Genomic DNA, 17,201 nt, shown 5'->3' with positions numbered 1-17,201 from the left:
CCGACCCCATCCACCACCACCCCGACAGACCCCCAGAACTCCCACACCTACCCAACCCCCCCCCGTTCCCCATCCCCTGACTGTCCCCCAAGAGCCTCTGCCTCCTCCAACTGCTCCCTGCCCCTTATCCAACCCCTCTCCCAGACCCGGCCTGGACCCCTTACCATGCTGTTGTGTAAGGATGCCGCGCGGCCGCTGGAGCTCACAGCCCCACCCCCAACCATGCCACTCAAAGTGGCAGGAGCTGCAGAGCTGCCCAGAGCGCTGGCGCCAGCAGCGTGGCGCACTGGGGCGCTGCGAGGGGGGGCGGGGACGGAAGCGGGGGAGGGGCCGGGGGAGCCTCCCCAGCTGGGAGCTCAGGCAGGCCGGGCAGGATGGTGCCGCGGGCCAGATATGGCCCACGGACCGGAGTTTGCCCCCCCGCCCCTCCCTTTAGGAACCGGTTCTACACCGGCTTCTAAATTTAACAACCAGTTCTTGCGAACCAGTGCGAACCGGCTCCAGCTCACCACTGCACACCACCCCCTGGTATGGGGTATGCCAGGTATCGTTCTGCTGCCCTCGGTTCACACAACAAGAAGGATAACCCTTTATTACTGCTTCCCCAAAACAAGGAGACTGGGGATCCAGCACCAGCCACAAGTGATCATTTGGGCAAACAATCCCATCATGCTGAGTACCTAGGCAGGGAGGGTGTGTCCATGCATACGAGATCAGCTTATGAAGTCTTTTTCCACAGCTCATCACTAGATGTCAGGGGAGAGCTTATTCAGACTCTGCTTACATGTATATTTGTTCAAATTGCTGTAAAAGCTTATTTTTCTTGCTGAGGGTCTTTAGAAAGCTTCTGACTGTGTGACTGCTTCAGGATTTTTGGTTAATTGGTTGTTTTTGTTTGTTTTGAGTAGTTTTAGTTTTTAAAAGCTCCCAACTAGGACTCAGGAGGTCTTCATTCAGTTCCTGGTTCTAATGCACAAACTCCCTTTATAGTCTTGGGCAAGTCTTTTTAACTCTGTGTCTCAGCTTCCCATCTGTAAAATGAGGATAATAGTATTCCCTATTTGATAGTGGGGTTGTGAGGATAAATCCATTAATAGTTGTGAGGCACTTACATATTATAGTGACAGGGGCCATATCAAGTTCCTACATGGACAGATGTATTTTCATCAAAGTTCTGTTGAAGGAAGCAGACACACCACTGCATAAGGTGTCCAGAAGAAGAGGAACAGCTGCAATTATTGGTCTCAGACAGAGGCACAAACTAAATTTCATTAGTAACTGAACTCCTAGTGTATTTAGGGCTGGTGTTTATTTAATTTTCTGATGGATTTTTAACAGTGCTCATGTTGCAAGTTTCATTGCCGACCAACAACTTAGTGCATGTGTTTAGGTTCTGGTTGCAACCTTTATTTAAAATTAGGTATCCATATAAAGAGTAACAAAGGACTTAACTAAAAAAGGTGGCTTGTAGGGGGGGGGGGTTACACTCATTTTAATCTTGTGTGTGTGTGTCTTTTCAGAAATGCCATGTACAGATGTTCCAAATATTATCAATGCTCGGACTGAAGGCAGAGTGAAGAATAGTTATGAGCCTGGTGAAACAGTACGTTATCAATGCCATCCTGGTTTTACCATCAGTGGATCATTAGATGTTACATGTAAAGCAGGAAAGTGGTCCACACAACCTGTATGTGAAGGTACAGTGAGTAATTTGATCTAACTTTATAGAATCTAGTTACTCATTTCTTATTATTATTATGGACACTCAGAGACCACCTGGATGGGTCAGACAGATAGAATAGATTACAGAATGCTGATGCAGAAACAATAAGTAGACAAATCATGCACTGATAATTTCAAATACAGAGGGGATTGGGAGGAATCAGTGTTTGCCAAAAAGGGGGGGGGGGAATAGTAGAACAATAAATCTTTTTTCCAAGCTGCTAAGAATATTAATTTAAAATAAATTTAAAAAATATAAAATGTGTGCTCACTCTCTGCCCTTTTAATATATTACAGTTCACAGGATGTACTTGTCAGTATACAGAGCTCAGTTCAGCAGTCTTTTCTCTCCTTTAAGTCATTATGTCAATGGGTGTTTTGTCTGGAAATCAGAGCCATCTTCGCGTCCAACTTCTGCTACTCAAGCACTCAGGGATTTAAAGGCATTGCTGATGGAGAAAGACAGACTGCTTATTATAGCATCAAGAGCCATGTTATCAGCCCTGACTGTGTCAATTCTGAAGAAGGTGGTAAGGGAGAAGACGGCCACTCTGAGCAGTGCCAGATCCCGTAGATCAGAGTTTTCAGATCTGTCTGATTCTGACAGGGCCTCTATGGCTCTGGCTCTGAAATCCAGGTCAGTTCTAATTTCAGCTTCAAGGACCAAGTGGGCGGATCTGAGTATTTCACCAGATCCTGTGCCATCCAGGTCTTCCACTCTGGCTTTGACACCTGCTCCAATTTCAGGTCCTTCTTTGGATCCAAAGAGGACTTTTACTTCAGTGGCTGATGTACAATCATTCAGTTATAAACACTCTTCAGATCTAAGTGAGAAACAAAGGGTCTTGAGGAAGGCACTCTTCACCAATTCCATGGTTTGGGTCATCTTTATCTAAAAAAAGAAAGGCAGAGATTATTAGTTTCTCTCTTGATCCATCTCTACCTCCTTCTCCTCCTCAGCCTCCTACATGGTATCCACAAACAGCTCTCTCTCCATTTATTTCTCTCCACCCTCCAGGTCCATTGCTGTCTCCATTACACTCCATCACACATCCAAAATCAATTCCATTATTTATATGAAGATAGAGGAAGAATAAAGAGAACTGTTTCTTCCCAGTTTGTGCCTCCTCCTTCTGAATACAAGTTGCTGTGGAGACTGGCAGCCCTAGGCTCTATGGCCTTACTGAGTACTGATGCTGTAACTTTATAGCTGTTCTCCATATGGATGGAGATATGATGATTCATCTATACAGGATCTGGCTGCAGAGAATCCTTGCCTCTAGTTACAATGGATCTGTTTGCATCTCAGACAGATACTCTGTCTCCTGCCTAATACTCTGTCTGAAGAAGATGAGGAGATAACTCCTCTTTTTAAATAAAAACATGCTGACACAGACTACTCTTCTGATTTGTCGCTAGATGAGAATATCGGGGAGAATTCTACCTCTTCCCCTTCTCATGGCAGCGGAGTTTCATGACCTGATGGATCACATGATGTCCATGTTGAACTTATATTCCATAGCCATGGAAGAAACCTACCCTCTAGTGTTTGGAGGAAGCTCTTGGTGCCACCTCCAAGAGTAGGATGTCACTACCAATTCTTAATGTTTTGGTGCAGCCTTATAACAAATAAGATTATTTGTTCCACTTACATAAGAACATAAGAACGGCCGTACCGGGTCAGACCAAAGGTCCATCTAGCCCAGTATCCTGTCTACCGACAGTGGCCAATGCCAGGTGCCCCAGAGGGAGTGGACCTAACAGGCAATGATCAAGTGATCTCTCTCCTGCCATCCATCTCCACCCTCTGACAAACAGAGGCTAGGGACACCATTCCTTACCCATCCTGGCTAATAGCCATTTATGGACTTAACCACCATGAATTTATCCAGTTCTCTTTTAAACGCTGTTATAGTCCTAGCCTTCACAACCTCCTCAGGTAAAGAGTTCCACAAGTTGACTGTGCGCTGCGTGAAGAAGAACTTCCTTTTATTTGTTTTAAACCTGCTGCCTACTAATTTCATTTGGGGACCTTGTATTATGGGAATAAGTAAATAACTTTTCCTTATCTACTTTCTCCACATCACTCATGATTTTATATACATCTATCATATCCCCCCTTAGTCTCCTCTTTTCCAAGCTGATGAGTCCTAGCCTCTTTAATCTCTCTTCATATGGGACCAGTTCCAAACCCCTAATCATTTTAGTTGCCCTTTTCTGAACCTTTTTTAGTGCCAGTATATCTTTTTTGAGATAAGGAGACCACATCTGTACTCAGTATTCGAGATGCGGGTGTACCATCGATTTATATAAGGACAATAATATATTCTCAGTCTTATTCTCCATCCCCTTTTTAATGATTCCTAACATCCTGTTTGCTTTTTTTACTGCCTCTGCACACTGCGTGGACATCTTCAGAGAACTATCCACGATGACTCCAAGATCTTTTTCCTGACTTTTTGTAGCTAAATTAGCCCCCATCATATTGTATGTATACTTGGGGTTATTTTTTCCAATTGTGACAGACCCAGACCAATCGGGTACAGGAGTCTGATAGAGGGCAAATATACTGGTCACTGGATGAGTAGTTTTCTGTTCCCTGAGTGACCAGAGAAGGGGCTGCACTAGAGTAATCAGGAACCTGCTAGAACCAGTTAAGGCAGGCAGGCTAATTAGGACACCTGGAGCCAATTAAGAAGAAGCTGCTAGAATCAATTAAGGCAGGCTAATCAGGGCACCTGGGTTTTAAAAGGAGCTCACTTCAGTTTGTGGTGCGAGTGTGAGGATCTGGGAGCAAGAGGCGCAAGGAGCTGAGAGTGAGAGGGTGTGCTGCTGGAGGACTGAGGAGCACAAGCATTATCAGACACCAGGAGGAAGGTCCTGTGGTGAGAATAAGGAAGGTGTTTGGAGGAGGCCATGGGGAAGTAGCCCAGGAAGTTGTAGCTGTCATGCAGCTGTTACAGGAGGCACTATAGACAGCTGCAGTCCACAGGGCCCTGGGCTGGAACCCGGAGTAGAGGGCGGGCCCGGGTTCCCCCCAAACCTCCCAATTGACCTGGACTGTGGGTTCTTCCAGAGGGGAAGGTCTCTGGGCTGTTCCCCAACCCACATGGTGAATCTCTGAGGCAAGAAAATCCGCCAATAAGCGCAGGACCCACCAAGATAGAGGAGGAACTTTGTCACACTGGTTTCAGAAGTGGGATCTTGGGGTGCACAGCGCGGTGGAAGAAGGAGGGTGATTTAAAAAACAACAACAACAACAAAAAACAAACAAAAAAAGGAAGAGGGTTTATTTTTTTTTCACCACAATGGATGATGTAGTGCGGGCACTGATACAAGCTACGGCGGCCCAGCAGGAGGCTACCCGTGTCCAGGCAGCCACCCAACAGGAGGCAGTGTGGCTGCAGCAAGAGACTAATCGCCTGCTGATGGACCAGGCTGCTCAAGACCGAGCTATGTTGCGGGAACTGGTAAACCAGGTAAAGTCCCTTACAGAGCTGAATCGCGGCCATGATGGGACGTGGCTCATACGGGCCAGCCATTGGCTGCAGAAAATGACACGGGAGGATGATGTAGAGGCATACCTTCTAGCCTTTGAGAGGACAGCCCTACGGGAGGCGTGGCCTCGAGATCAGTGGTCTGGCATCCTTGCCCCATTCCTGTGTGGGGAGGCCCAGAAGGCCTACCATGATCTGCCTGCAAAGGCTGTAGCAGACTACCCCCAGCTGAAAGCAGAGATCCTGGCCAGATCTGGGGTAATGGCAGCAGTGCGGGCCCAGCAGTATCACGGTTGGCGGTACCAGGAAGACAAAACCCCGCGGTCCCAATTGTATGACCTCATCCATCTCGCACGAAAGTGGTTGCAAACAGAGTCCCAGAGTCCGGAAGAGATGCTCGCGGTTCTGGTCATCGACCGATACATGAGGGGACTACCACCAGACCTTCGTGCCTGGGTAAGCCAGAACGAACCCTCCACCTATGACGAGGTTGTCGCCCTGGTAGAGAGGCGAAGGACAGCGAGGGAGCTGACCCGACCAGTTAAGGAAGAGGCACCACGGGTTAAACTAGCAGCACCAAGCCCTAAAGTTCGGGTGACTGGGCCACCAAGAGGGCCCAGGTGGAAAAAGAGAGCGGCTGAAGGCTCATCAGAGGCCACAAAGAGTCGGAGCACAGAGAGAAGAGGATCGTGATGTTAGACTGCCCAAACCAAGAGACAGGGGAACGCCTAGGGCTCCATACAGATGTTATGCCTGCGGGGAGTGGGGACACATAGCTGCACAGTGTCCCAATGCTGAGGAGCCTATGCAATGTAACCTGGGGAACTGGGCAGATCCATGCTCCCTAATCCACCTTGTGGGGGTCTCACTAACCCCACATATGTATACCAGACCAGTGAAACTAAATGGGGTAGGGACCACGGCACTGGTTGATTCGGGGAGTGCTATCACACTTATCTCAGGGAAGCTCGTGAAGCGTAGTCAGCTGCTGCAGGCTAAACGTACAGGGATAACATGTGTCCATGGGACAGTTAGTTACTACCCCACCATCCCAGTAAAAATCGAGATCCAAGGGAACACTACTGAGGTAGCAGCAGGTGTAGTCCCTAAACTCCCATACCCGGTGCTCATAGGGAGGGACTTCCCAGGGTTTGGAAACTTACTCCCAGTAGGGGGATTGGAGAAAGATGGGGACCCTAAAATTGGTGAGGCATCCACAGCAGACTGTCAACCCCCAATCTTCTCTGAAATATCCCCAGATTTGTTCTCCACTCCCAGACAGGGTAGAAAGACAAAAAGGGAAAGAAGGGCAGCTAAGGCCTTGGGAACCCGAATACTGACCCAAAGCCAGAGGGTCGCTCTTGTAGGTAGGCGGACCCGCGCAGCTGAAAAGGAGGCCATGCAGAAGGGAGAAACACCTGAGTCTGACCCCCACCCTAATGCTTCTGAACCAGTAGAGGCAACAGAGACTGGGCCCCTAGATCTTGGGCAGATTAGCCCTGGGAGAGGAAATTTTGGACGGGACCAGGCAGAAGACCCACGGTATGACAACATTAGGAAGGAGGTGACTGAAATAGATGGGGTCCCCGTGGAAGGAAAAACCCAGGGACCAGGACCCTACTTCATAATGAAGAAGGATCTCTTATACCGGGTTGCACCAGTACAGGGGCAGAAGGTACAGCAGATCCTAGTACCTCAAAAACACCAGAACGCTGTATTAAGTCTTGCTCATAGTCATCTTTTTGGGGGGCATTTGGGGGTAGAGAAGACCCTGGCACGAGTCCTATGACGGTTCTTCTGGCCCGGAGAACATGAAGAAGTGCGGAGGTACTGTGCCTCCTGCCCAGAGTGTCAGCTGCACAGTCCCCGTCCCCACTTGAGGGCACCTTTAGTACCCCTTCCCATCATAAAGGTCCCCTTCGAGCGAATAGCCATGGACCTAGTGGGACCCCTGGAGAAGACGGCTCGGGGCCACCAATATATACTTGTTGTTTTGGACTATGCTACTCGCTACCCAGAAGCTGTCCCCCTGCGGAACACGGCCTCTAAAACTATAGCCAAAGAGCTGGTGGGGATCTTTGCCCGAATGGGGCTACTGAAGGAGATATTAACCGACCAAGGAACCCCATTATGTTGAAGCTAATGAAGGACCTCTGTACGCTTCTCCATATACATACCCTAAGAACTTCAGTCTACCATCTGCAGACTCATGGGTTGGTAGAAAGGTTTAACTGAACCCTCAAGGCTATGATAAGGAAGGTGGTAAGTCGGGACGGGAAGGATTGGGACACCCTACTACCCTACCTTATGTTCGCTATCTGGGAGGTACCACAGGCCTCAACTGGGTTTTCCCCCTTTGAGTTATTATACGGGCGTCACCCCCGTGGCATACTAGATATCGCCAAAGAGATCTGGGAAGAGGAACCCAATGAGGGGAGAAATATAATAGAGCATGTAATGCAGATGCGAGACCGGATAGCCCGGGTTACCCCTATTGTACGGGAACATTTGGAGAAGGCACAGGAGGCCCAGCGAACCCATTACAATCGCCAGGCAAAAGTGCGACAGTTCCAACCAGGGGATCGGGTTATGGTGTTGGTACCCACGGCAGAAAGCAAGCTTCTGGCTCAATGGCAGGGGCCCTATGAGGTGGTTGAACCCGTGGGGGAAGTAACCTACAAGGTGCGGCAGCCAGGACACAGAAAACAAGAACAGATTTATCACATTAACCTTCTGAAACCCTGGCATGCACAAGAGGCATGCACAACGGTCCAAAAAGACCTAACCCAGGAAAACAAGCCTTCCAAACAGGTGAGAGTGTCTCTCGATTTAACACCAGACCAGAAGAATGAGGTGTCTGAGATGATCTTGCGGAACCAAGATGTGTTCTCGACAAAACCGGGTCGAACAACCAAGGCATATCACCACATCATCACGAATCCTGGGGCCAACGTAACAATGAGGCCCTATCGGGTGCCAGCGGCAAAAAGGGAGGAAATAAAAGCAGAAGTAAAAAAAATGCTGGAGTTGGGGATCATCGAAGAATCCCACAGTCAGTGGTCCAGCCCAATCGTGCTGGTGCCCAAACCTGATGGCACCACAAGATTTTGCAACAACTTCCGGCGACTAAACAAAGTATCCCAGTTCGACGCGTACCCCATACCTTGCATAGATGAGCTAGTGGACCGCCTGGGTAATGCCCGGTACTTGACTACCCTAGACTTGACAAAGGGGTACTGGCAGATTCCCCTTGCAGAAGACGCAAAGGAAAAGACTGCGTTCTCTACACCAGAGGGTCTTTTTCAATATACTGTCCTCCCTTTTGGACTACATGGGGCCCCAGCTACCTTCCAGCGCCTCATGGACAAGCTATTACGCCCGCATAACAGTTATGCTGCTGCCTACTTGGACGATGTGGTCATTCATACCCCAGACTGGGAAACCCACCTGGAGAAGGTGGAGGCAGTCCTCGATACCTTCAGGCGAGCTGGCCTTACAGCAAACACTGCCAAGTGCGCTGCAGGGTTTACAGAGGCCAAATATCTTGGCTACATTGTGGGAAAAGGTCTGGTAAAACCCCAAGTGAACAAGTTAGAGGCCATCCAAAATTGGCCCCGACCAAGTCGCAAGAAACAAATCCGGGCATTCCTAGGTGTGGTGGGGTATTACCGACGATTTATCCCCCACTTTGCCACAAGGGCAAGCCCCCTGACAGACCTAGTGAAAGCCCGTGGACCTGATCTGGTGAGATGGTCTGACGCAGCAGAGGAAGCATTCACAGACCTACAGACTGCCCTCTGCAGTAACCCCGTACTGATAGCCCCTGATTTCACCAAGGAGTTTATCCTGCAGATGGATGCATCGGAAGTAGGGTTGGGGGCCGTTCTATCACAGATGGTCGGGGAGGAGGAACACCCAATTCTATACCTCAGTCGGAAACTCCTTCCACGGGAACAAAAATATGCAGTGGTGGAGAGAGAATGCCTCGCTGTAAAATGGGCCATGGAAACATTGCGCTACTACCTGCTCGGGCGCAGATATGTCCTCGTGACCGACTATGCCCCTCTTCAATGGATGCAGCAGAACAAGGAGAAGAACACAAGGGTGACCAGATGGTTCTTATCCCTCCAACCTTTCCAGTTCCGTGTGCAACACAGAGCAGGGAGCCGTCATGGCAACGCCGATGGCTTGTCACGTGTGCACTGTCTGGCGTCCCAAGCTGCCCAACCCCTTGGCGTTGAGCAGGGGGGAGGGATATGTGACAGACCCAGACCAGTGGGGTACAGGAGTCTGGTAGAGGGCAAATATACTGGTCACTGGATGAGTAGTTTTCTGTTCCCTGAGTGACCAGAGAAGGGGCTGCACTAGAGTAATCAGGAACCTGCTAGAACCAGTTAAGGCAGGCAGGCTAATTAGGACACCTGGAGCCAATTAAGAAGAAGCTGCTAGAATCAATTAAGGCAGGCTAATCAGGGTACCTGGGTTTTAAAAAGGAGCTCACTTGAGTTTGTGGTGAGGGTGTGAGGATCTGGGAGCAAGAGGCGCAAGGAGCTGAGAGTGAGAGGGTGTGCTGCTGGAGGACTGAGGAGCACAAGCATTATCAGACACCAGGAGGAAGGTCCTGTGGTGAGAATAAGGAAGGTGTTTGGAGGAGGCCATGGGGAAGTAGCCCAGGAAGTTGTAGCTGTCATGCAGCTGTTACAGGAGGCACTATAGACAGCTGCAGTCCACAGGGCCCTGGGCTGGAACCCGGAGTAGAGGGCGGGCCCGGGTTCCCCCCAAACCTCCCAATTGACCTGGACTGTGGGTTCTTCCAGAGGGGAAGGTCTCTGGGCTGTTCCCCAACCCACATGGTGAATCTCTGAGGCAAGAAAATCTGCCAATAAGCGCAGGACCCACCAAGATAGAGGAGGAACTTTGTCACACAATGTGCATTACTTTACATTTATCCACACTAAATTTCATTTGCCATTTTGTTGCCCAATCACTTAGTTTTGTGAGATCTTTTTGAAGTTCTTCACAGTCTGCTTTGGTCTTAACTATCTTGAGCAGTTTAGTATCATCTGCAAACTTTGCCACCTCACTTCTGCCCCTTGCCAGCTTGTTTCTAAGAAGAAAGTCAAATTATATAAGATAATCAGGATGAGGTGTTTTCATATTTTCACACACATCCTGTATCTAATTCACTGGTGGTGGCTACTGCCATTAGCAGTTTGAGGTCTGGACTAGCATATTTCACTCCTGCTGACTGGGGGGGAAATATTGATTCATTGGGGAGAAAGGTGTTTTCTTCTTCCTTTCTTAGTATTAGGGTGGAAAGCTACCAAGCAGTTATGGCCTGCTATCAGTTCCACCTATGGAAAAAGATAGCATTGTTTCTGCAGGATTTGCCAGATGACAAACAATTTGCCAAATGAAATCCTAATGGACGGTCGAAATGTAGCAAAGCCCACATTCAGGGCCTTCTTTAATGCTTCAGACTCTTCTGCCAGAGCATTGGCTTTTGAAGTTACTCTGAGGACACATGCTTGGGTTTGCTTTTTTACTCTGGCTCTCAATACTAGAATAAAGGTAGAGGAAGTCCCCTTCGAAAGAGATGGTCCTTTAAGTAAAAAGACGGATGAGTTGCTGGGAAAACTGAAGGAGCCATGAATGACAGCCTGCTCTTTGTGTTTGATTTATTCTATTAAGAGTATACTTTCTACCCCTTCTTTCCATAATCAGAGACATTGTTATCCACAATCTTCTTTGGCTTATTTCTCATCAAATCAAAGATGTCAGCAACGACACCAGCAGGCTACATTTTTCCAGAGGTAACACAAGAAGAGGTCTTTCAAATTGAGGCCTAAATCAAAATAATCTGCTTTCTCCCTGTCATCTTCGTTGAACACCAGGTTTCCGCTTTGATGTGATGATCAAGGGTAGAAAATGAAATTGCAATGACTCGTCCCTTCCTCTTATGGAGAAAGGCTAACCCATCTTATCAGCAAATGAAGGCTTAATACATTAGATAAATGGGTCATAGAAATTAGAGAGAAGGGCTATGCCATTCAGTTAGAGAAACTAACCCCTTCAAGTCCCCCTATCATCCCTTTCCAGGGAACCTTTTCACAAGGCTCTGCTACTTTCAGAAGTGTAGAAATTACTGCTTATATGTGCTGCCAATAAGGTATCTGAACAGCAGAGGGACCAGGGGGTTTATTAAAGATACTTTCACATGCAGAAAAAAGACTGGGAGGTTTCATCCAATTTTAGATTTCAGAAATCTGAACAAGTACATTTGGATGTTTTGGTTCCATATGTTAACTCTGGCTTCCATAATGCCTTCGCTTTCAGCTATGGATTGGTTTGCAACTCGATTTAAAGGACAAATATTTTCATATTTCTATCTGACAGAGTAATTGAAAGTATTTTCATTTCTTGGTGGCAGGACGCCATTTCCCATACAAGGTGTTTGCATTTGGCCAATCCACAGCACCAAGAGTATTTATCAAATGTCTCTCTGTGGTAGCATCACATTTGAGAAAACAGGATATTTTTTGTTTACATATTTGGATGATTGGCTGTTGAAACGTGGGGCTACATCTGAATGTCAAAAAGTCAAATCTCTACCTAACTCACATAATTTTATTCATGTGCTCCTTAGTGCACACAGCAGCAGTGAAAAATCTTCTTACCAGAGAACAGATTTTTTTTTTAAATAGCGCAATATATTTTTAACATAAAATATGTCAAACTTAGAAAATAATTTTATTCCTGGGTCTCATGGTCATGACTACTTGTATGACTCCATTTGTGCATCTTAAAATAAGGCCAATGCAGCATTGGATGTCTCAGGTCTACAGGCCAAATCTGAACAGTGTTCTAACACTAGTCAGCCTGCCTTTTGGCATGATTGAATCTCTTTACCAGATCAAGGTAAAACGTGGTTAGAACAATAGTGTATTGGATCTTTTCTTGCAGCATGGTTTCTGTATGTCTCATGTGATCTTGCCAAGAGCTAAAGAACATAGCTACAAATGTTTGGAACCTAATTAACATTAAGTCAATGTAGCTATGAATGTCCATAGTACAGGAATCTTGGCATTTAGCCGTGCAAGCAATATGGTGGTGTGCCTCGGTTTCCCTTTTCATACAGCACATTAGGTCTGGAATGTCTTTTCCCCTGTGAAAAGTTCCAATACTGTTTACAGGCATTAACTGTGAAACATCAGTATAACAAGGCCTTTTAACATAAAGTATGTTTTTATGCATTACTCTGAACATGTTCAAGGGATTTTCCAAAAGATTAGGCACATTGTACATTTTTACATTTCTTGGTAATAGCAACACATTAGTTACAAAATTTACCATTAGCAATAACAGCAAATTCATTGCAAGTGTCCATTTACAATCATGTTTGTCATGCCACACCTTTGGCTCAATGCCTTGGAGTTTGGGCATTTTAGGGTTAACCTGTGGCTTCCCTTTGCAAAATTAAGTTCTCTCTTTCCTCCTTGTTCTGATTTCTCTTGCTTAACAGAATTCACTGGCTGATTGGGTGTGCTCTCTGTGCTAACAGCTATGAGCAAGTCTTTCTTCTCCCAGTCAGTCAGGTAATTTGCATTACCACAGACACTAGCTTTTTGATTCTTAGATGCTACCAATTTTAAGGCTCAACACTTATTCTTCCCTTCAGCAGGATGGGGTTCTTTCCCCTCACACCTTTTTCCTAGAAGGTTGAGAACTGAAACTAGCTAGGTGTGTTCGCCAGCTACAGACCCTGACACACAGACTGCTCACTTAAAGAATTAGCATGGAGACATTCCTGTCCCAACACCATTGTCTTCCCAACAAGCTGGCCATGCACAGCCACTTGGTTATAGGGCTGTTTAAATTCCTTAACAACTTTTACTCCATCTGAGACCTTCTCAAAGCTCCCCACACTGGATCTTTCAAAAGGAAAGTCAGTGGAACCATTCACAACAGAAAATTTCTGACTGTTAGGAACTGAAACTTCCTTGATTAAATCACTTTCACAACTTCAGTTGCAGTAAACTGCTTGCAAAGAATACCATGAGGGTTCCTTTCCCCAGGAGCTTTTCTAAGCAGCAATTCACCCCTCACTGAAATTCTGCCCTGACCCTCTTCACCTAGGGCTTGCTCTAAAGGAACACTTTCCTGAGCAACAACAGACTCTTTCTGGGTCTTACTCACATTCATGATCACCTTCGGCCCATCAGGCGAATTTCTACACAATCCCCTTTCAGGCAAACCATAGACTCACTAGATAAAAGGTTAGAAGCATTCTCCTTCCCTTTGCCACACACACAAGTTCAGGAACCTTTTTCTTCTTGCTACAAGTTGTCAAACTGTTAGTAGGTAACACAATCAAATCACCTTCATGCTCTCCTTGTGCCCTGGCTAGGATACCACCCTGATTAGACAGAGTTGCTACATCCTTTTCCAACCACACATTAGCAACAGGCAAAATACAAGCACCAGAATTGTCTGGTCTGTGGGATTTTGCTAAGACACTAACTGGATGCAACCTAGTTACAGTGCCATTCTCCCTAGCAGACACAAACTTAGGACCATTCCCTTCCTGGGCTTTAGTTAAATCCAGAACCAACTCTGAGACAACTGCATTATTCTCAACCATCACAGGCTGAAAGGCACCTTCTGTCTGCTCCACAGACAAAGAAGAGCTGGAGACACATTCTCCTTTACCAGACACACAGCTTGGGATCTCATTTCCCTTGTCCCAGCACACAGGGCTGTTCACAGACAACTGCTTGGAGACCGAGGTAGCTTCCTCCGTAGGCAAGTCAATACCCCTGACAGACACAGGCACATTTCCTTCACTGTCACAATTCTCCACACAGGAAACAGGTAAGGTATAGGGACACTCATCTTCCACTATCCTTGACTTCCCAAACTGCTGACTAGATAAAGCCATCAGCTCACAAGTCTGCCTAGGCTCATCCAAACTTTCCCTGCCTTCCTCTCCTTTGTCCCAGCACACAGGGCTGGTTACAGAAAAATACTGAGAGAGTGGGGCAGCTTTCTTACCAGGCACATTGCCACTCCCAACAGATAAACTGCTGCTTTTTTCACTACCAGGGCCAGCTCTGGCTTTTTTGCCGCCCCGACCGGCCGGAGTGCCGGGGGAGGGCGGAGAGCCCAGCCACGGCCCCGCTCTCCCCAACCAGCCGGAGCGCTGGGAGGAGGGTGGAGAGCCCGGCCGGGGCCCCGCTCTCCCCGACCGACTGGAGCGCCGGGGGAGGGCGGCGAGCCCGGCCGCGGCCCCGCTCTCCCCAGGTGAGCGCCGCCCCCCTCCAGGGGCCGCCCCAAGCACATGCTTGGTAGGCTGGTGCCTGGAGCTGGCCCTGTTCACTACACTGAGCTACTTCCAGCAAATCACAGTTACCCTTTTCAGGTTCACTTTTACAAGTTGTACTAGCCAACAATCCATTACCCATCGAAAATCTACCCTTTTCTTCCTCAGTTAGGGCTTTAACCTGACCATCCACTTTAATCTGCTCCTGAGAAACATTTTCCTGACCAATGAGATTTTTCTGCTCTTTATCTAATTCCAGATTCACTTCTGAGACATTAGACAGACATTTAGAAACTTCATTCATAGACAAACAGCTTTTTCCCACCAGGTTAGAATCCCCCTGTCCCTGGCCATAGAAAAACTGGTTAAACACAGAAAACTGCTCAGAGTAATACAACATATCACCATAGTTATAAATTGGACTTTCAAGAGGATACAGTTTCTGCTGTTCTTCCATTGCTTTTTTGGCTTGGAGCTGGAGTTTAGCCGTCTCCTGTTGCATCTGGTGAGCTTTTTTCTTCCTTTCATCAGCTTCTTTTTTTCTTTCAGCAGCTTCTTTTTCTAACTGGGCCAAGACTTGCTTCTCTTTCATTTGAATTTCTGCTAGTTCTTCTTCGAGTGCTTTCTCATATCGCTTCCAATTAGGTGTGAGCGCGCCGCGTGCACGATCATCGGAAGATTTTTACCCTAGCAACACTCGGTGGGTCGGCTGAGGCACCCCCTGGAGTGGTGCCCTTATGGTGCCGGATATATGCCCCTGCCGACCCAGCACCCCTTCAGTTCCTTCTTACTGCCCGTGACGGTCGTTGGAACTGTGGAGAGCAGCATAGCTGACCTCCACATCTCTAGCTTTACACGTTGTATAGATAGTTCTTTAGTGTAGTTTTAACGTTTAACAGTTATAGTGTAGTTCTTAGTAAGTTTTTGTACATAGTGTATATACATGGAGGAAACGGGGTTTATCCCCTTCCCTCCTCCCCAGTACCAGGGCTCATGCTCAGGTCTCTGGGTTTCAAGCCTTGCTCGACCTGTCTCAAGCCGATGCCCACAGGAGACCCCCACGACTCCTGCTTGAAGTGCCTGGGGGAAGCTCATCAACCCGATAAGTGCCGCATTTGTAAGGCTTTCAAGCCTCGGACAAAAAAGGAGTGGGACTTTTGTTTAAAACAGCTCCTAATGGAAGCGGCACTTAGCCCGGTGCCCTCGGCACCGCGCGTGGACCAGGCACCATCAGTCCGAAGCGTGCCTCCAGCACCGGAATGACCCAACACCAGCAAAGTCTCTCGGCACCGGACGTCTCTGGCACCGGTACAGATGTGGCACCGTTCACTATCTCCACGGCCCAAGAAGCAGCACAAACCACCTGCTGCTCCTCCGCAGTTGCAAGCACCGCCTGGGGCCCCAATGGAGCAGCGCGCCATGCCAGACTGCACCACGAAGGCGCCAACTCCGGCACTGTCGATTCCAACACCGCAAGCGCCATTGAGTCCAGTGCATATAAGCTCCCTGGTACACACCGTGGTTGAGCTGGGCCTGCCATCCACTCCGGAGACCTTCTCCACCGCTCGCGACCTGATCGCACTAACTGAGCCTGGACCGTCTCACCCTCCGGCACCGCTGGTGCGGACTGTTCCATCTATAGGGAAGCCAGCCTTCATGCGGCCTCCATCACAGAGCGAGACAGCTCGGCACCGCTCTCAATCCCGGTCCAGGTCCCGGTCCTGCAGATGATCCCGGTCTCGGCACCGCTCGCTGTCCCGGCACCGATCCCCATCTCAGCGCCGGTTGTACTCGCAGCGCCACTCCGCCTCCCGAAGATCTCCCTCCCAGTATGATCGGTACCGAACCAGCTCCTGGCACTGATCATCTTGCAGTCGATCCCAGCACCGCCAGCACCGTCGGTCCTCGTCGAGATCCAGATCAGCCTCCCGGCACTGTTATGACCGTCGGTCCCAGTCCCGATCACGGTACCGCTCGAGACCCTGGCACCAGTCCCCAGCTCCCAGGCGCGGACCTACAGACCGTGACGGTTCAACGCAGCAGGCGTGTTCGGCACCGCCTTGGCCTTCACGTCCAAATTCAATGTCGTCTCAAGTTGTGAATGGCTACCACGTCCAGGGCCAAGATGCGGATGGCGCTAGCCAGGGGCCAGATGAAGGACAGGATCTCGACCAGGGTCCCCCACAATGGTCCTTCTGGACCCCTTGGGCATACCACCAAGCCCAAGGTGTCCCCTCAGGCGCTTCTCACTCGGCTCATTCGGAGCCTAGGGTGCCTGAGGCCACTGTGAGCCGTCCTCCCTCGATAGCCTCGGAGGTGACCGCCCTGCCACCTGAACAGGCTCATGCCCCTAGTGGGGTGGACCTAGGGCAACTGGACCCTCCTCAACCAGACCTTCCCCAGGACCCACTAGTCTAGGGATTATCCTCCTCATCCTCTCCTGACGAGGCCGTGGCAGGCACGTCCTCCTCTGGCCCACCGCCTATAGATCTTTCTGCACACCAGGACCTGCTGCATAGGGTGGCACAGAACATGAACCTACAGGTGGAGGAAGTGATGGAAGTTGAGGATCCTGTGGTGGACATTTTATCGGCCAATGCCCCCACATGTGTAGCCTTACCGTTCATTCAGACCATTCAGGCTAATGCCAATATGATCTGGCA

The 17,201-nt window shown here is 48.6% G+C and overlaps 1 protein-coding gene across 1 annotated transcript in view; it reads left to right on the top strand.

Moving 5' to 3' along the window:
* The window catches only part of CFH (complement factor H), a 135,762-nt gene that overhangs the window by 58,065 nt on the left and 60,496 nt on the right, over positions 1-17,201 (top strand). Inside the window, exon 18 of the mRNA XM_065409917.1 lies at positions 1,521-1,697. Within this exon, the coding sequence (XP_065265989.1) occupies positions 1,521-1,697 (177 nt within the window). The remainder of the gene's footprint in view (positions 1-1,520; positions 1,698-17,201) is intronic.

Source organism: Emys orbicularis, chromosome 8 (genome assembly GCF_028017835.1).
Source record: "Emys orbicularis isolate rEmyOrb1 chromosome 8, rEmyOrb1.hap1, whole genome shotgun sequence".
In the NCBI taxonomy this organism is placed as follows: domain Eukaryota; kingdom Metazoa; phylum Chordata; order Testudines; family Emydidae; genus Emys; species Emys orbicularis.
Note: the sequence above shows the minus strand (reverse complement) of the source record. Positions and strands in the feature narration are given on the sequence as shown.